Source organism: Solanum tuberosum, unplaced genomic scaffold (genome assembly GCF_000226075.1).
Source record: "Solanum tuberosum cultivar DM 1-3 516 R44 unplaced genomic scaffold, SolTub_3.0 scf01248, whole genome shotgun sequence".
NCBI lineage: Eukaryota > Viridiplantae > Streptophyta > Magnoliopsida > Solanales > Solanaceae > Solanum > Solanum tuberosum.
In genome coordinates this window covers 12,852-15,988 of record NW_006240150.1, presented here as the reverse complement: position 1 = coordinate 15,988, position 3,137 = coordinate 12,852, and the positions used below count along the sequence as shown (strand labels likewise).

General features: G+C 37.1%; 1 protein-coding gene across 1 annotated transcript; it reads left to right on the top strand.

The window, feature by feature from the left end:
• Window positions 1–58: 58 nt before the first annotated feature.
• Window positions 59–461, top strand: LOC107059311 (uncharacterized; the record flags this gene model as incomplete). Its single annotated transcript, XM_015305824.1, has 1 exon — window positions 59–461. A coding segment is annotated over one exon (403 nt), but the record flags the coding sequence as incomplete, so codon positions are not given.
• Window positions 462–3,137: the final 2,676 nt, after the last annotated feature.

The following is a 3,137-nucleotide window of genomic DNA, read 5'->3' as shown; positions in this document are numbered from 1 at the left end:
TTATCGCACTACAGTTCGTACGTCAGTGGGTGCCACCCCCCTATTCGCTGATATATAGGACTGAGGCGGTTATACTTGGAGAGATTGAGATTCCATCCCTGCGGATTGTTGTAGAGGCTGAAATTGATGATGATGAGTGGATCAGAACACGCATGGAGCAATTAAGTTTGATTGATGAGAAGCGATTGACATCAGTATGCCATGGACAATTGTACCAGAAAAGAATGGCACGAGCATACAATAAAAAGATGCGTCTCAGACGTTTCGAAAAAGGTCAATTAGTGTTAAGACGTATACTGCCACACCAGGCCGAAGTCAAAGGCAAATTTTCTCTAGATTGGAAAGGACCATTCATTGTAAAGAAGGTATTATCCAATGGTGCTCTTTACTTAGCAGATATAGAAGGCAAAATGACAGAAATGGTCATCAACGCTGATGCTGTGAAAAGATATTATATATGATGTGACTTTTCGGTATTAGAAACCATTATGTTTGGACTTGACATTTCAAAGGTTGATGTAATGGAAATTCTTGGTTCTGTGTCTAAGTATTAAGTCATATGTTGTCACCCTTGTTGAGATTTAATTTACTTCCTTGGTTCTTCTGCTTCCTTGGCTTTCCCATATAAAAGAAAAAAAAAACAACAAAAAAGAAAAAGAAAAAAAAAATGAAAAACAAAAAAAGAAGAAGAAGAAAATCAATCAACATGAACTACGTTTGACCTGATTCTTGTTTCGATAAGATACGTAGGCAACCCTAGTATGGGGTTCGGTCTAACCAAATATAAAAAATCCAAAATTCCATATTTGTAAAAAAACTGGGGCGAAGGTCTTTTTTTTTATTTTTATTCTTTCTATCCCAAAGCTAAAGTCGATCCCATCATTTAAAGTCGTATTTGAGACTTCATCTTGTCATTTCTTTCTAACCTTGTATAAAAGTTGGAGAAAGACCTTTGGATCAACCTTTGAAGTGTCAAGAGTAAGTATGTTAAGGGTACAAATGATGAAACCATGAGAGTCTTATCGGTTAAAACCCTAACTGGGCATCATAAGATGAATGTGAGTTGAGAGAAACAAAAATGAGAGAGTCTTATTGGTGAAAACCCTAACTAGGCATCATAAGGCGAAAGTGAACTGTGAAAGAAAAAATAAAAAAATGAGAGAGTTTTATTAGTGAAAACCCTAACTGGGCATTATAAGACGAATGTGAGTAGAGAGAAATAAAAATGAGAGAGTTTTATTGGTGAAAACCCTAACTGGGTATCATAAGGCGAATGTGAGTTGAGAGAAACAAAAATGAGAGAGTCTTATTGGTGAAAACCCTAACTCGACATCATAAGGCGAAAGTGAGTTATGAAAAAAATAAATAAAAAAATGAGAGATTCTTATTGGTGAAAACCCTAACTGGGCATCATAAGGCGAATGTGAGTAGAGAGAAATAAAAATGAGAGAGTTTTATTGGTGAAAGTCCTAACGGGCACCATGAGGTGAATGTGAGTTGAAGGATTCAAAGTGAAAGAGTTTTAGTGGCAAAAACCCTCGTGGACATCATAAGGCGAATAAGAGTTTGAAATTAGTTATGATTTCGTCAAATAGTTGGAACTCCACATCAAGATTAGATGATCAATAATGGTTGATGAATAGATTGGATGGAAAAATCGGGTAATCAATTCAAATTGCATGTCATGATCAATAGAGTCGGCTACCACACTCAGATAAGTTTTTTCTTTCTTTCTCTTTCTAAAAGAGAGTCTTCATCGAATCATTTTCTGCTATTCTCGTGTAGTATATATTTTTCTTCCACTTTTCATCACTTTGATTCATATGTCCTTGAGTCGAGTTTATGTCCAGAAAGTAAGAAAGGATTTCAAGACTTGCTATCAACTCTAAATTTGTACAAGGCAAATCATCAGGCTAATGAGTTATCATCTGTCGGCAAGTTTTGGATTCCGAAAAAGTCCATGATTTGATGAAGGGTAAACAATGAGTGTCGTGACATAAAGGCAGATATTGGATTTAAGTCCCTAAAAATGAGCAAATTTGGGTGCAAATACAATCAATCAATAATGAGCACTGGGAGTTTGGAAAAAAGTAAAACACGATAAGTACTTGAGCAATCCTCGTCAAAAGGCAGAACCTCAAACCAACCACCACGTTTTAAACTCACAAATTTTCTTTGTTAAAGCAGGGGTACAAGTTATTTTGTGATCAAAGGTCCAAAACCTAGATGTTCAATTTAGTCTACGAAGAGCTAAATGGAAACATTGCACAAGAATTATAGTCCATATTGGGGTAAGTGTTTGTTTGTCTTATTAGTCTATGGGACGTAGTATAGCAAGGACCCTCCTGAACAATGGGACGTAGTATAGCAAGGACCCTCCTGAATAATGGGACGTAGTGTAGCAAGGACCCTCCTGAACAATGGGACGTAGTGTAGCAAGGACCCTCATGAACAATGGGACGTAGTATAGCAAGGACCCTCCTGAACAATGGGACGTAGTGTAGCAAGGACCCTCATGAACAATGGGACGTAGTATAGCAAGGACCCTCCTGAATAATGGGACGTAGTATAGCAAGGACCCTCCTGAATAATGGGACGTAGTATAGCAAGGACCCTCCTGAATAATGGGACGTAGTATAGCAAGGACCCTCCTGAACAATAGGACTAGACTAACATAATTTAACCGATTCATCATGAAGAATGGAGTTGGTGTAAACATGCATAAGCCTTCTAAAGAGTACATCGCGACAAAGCTCGAATCGTTCAAAGTCTCGATTCAAAGCTAAGCACCATCTTTTATTTCTCTCACAAAATTTTCTTATATTAAACTGGGGCAAAATTTTGTGTTATTATTTTTGTTTGTTTTAATTTCAGGAATCTAGTGATAGAATGGGGTCAATCCACATTTCCAGCTCAGGATCTTGGATGGAAAAGAGTGTAATTTTCAAGCTCAATTTCGATTGAAAAAGCAGCAGCTCATTCTAAAAAGAACACACAGTCAATAACCAAGTACAAGTAAAAGGAACCTACCTGGAGAAAGACGTTTGCCTTTGAACTCATTTGAGATGAAAATCAATATCTAATAACTCAAGAAGGACGAAGACTCAAGTCAAGGTTCAAGAGAAGCTACATAGATA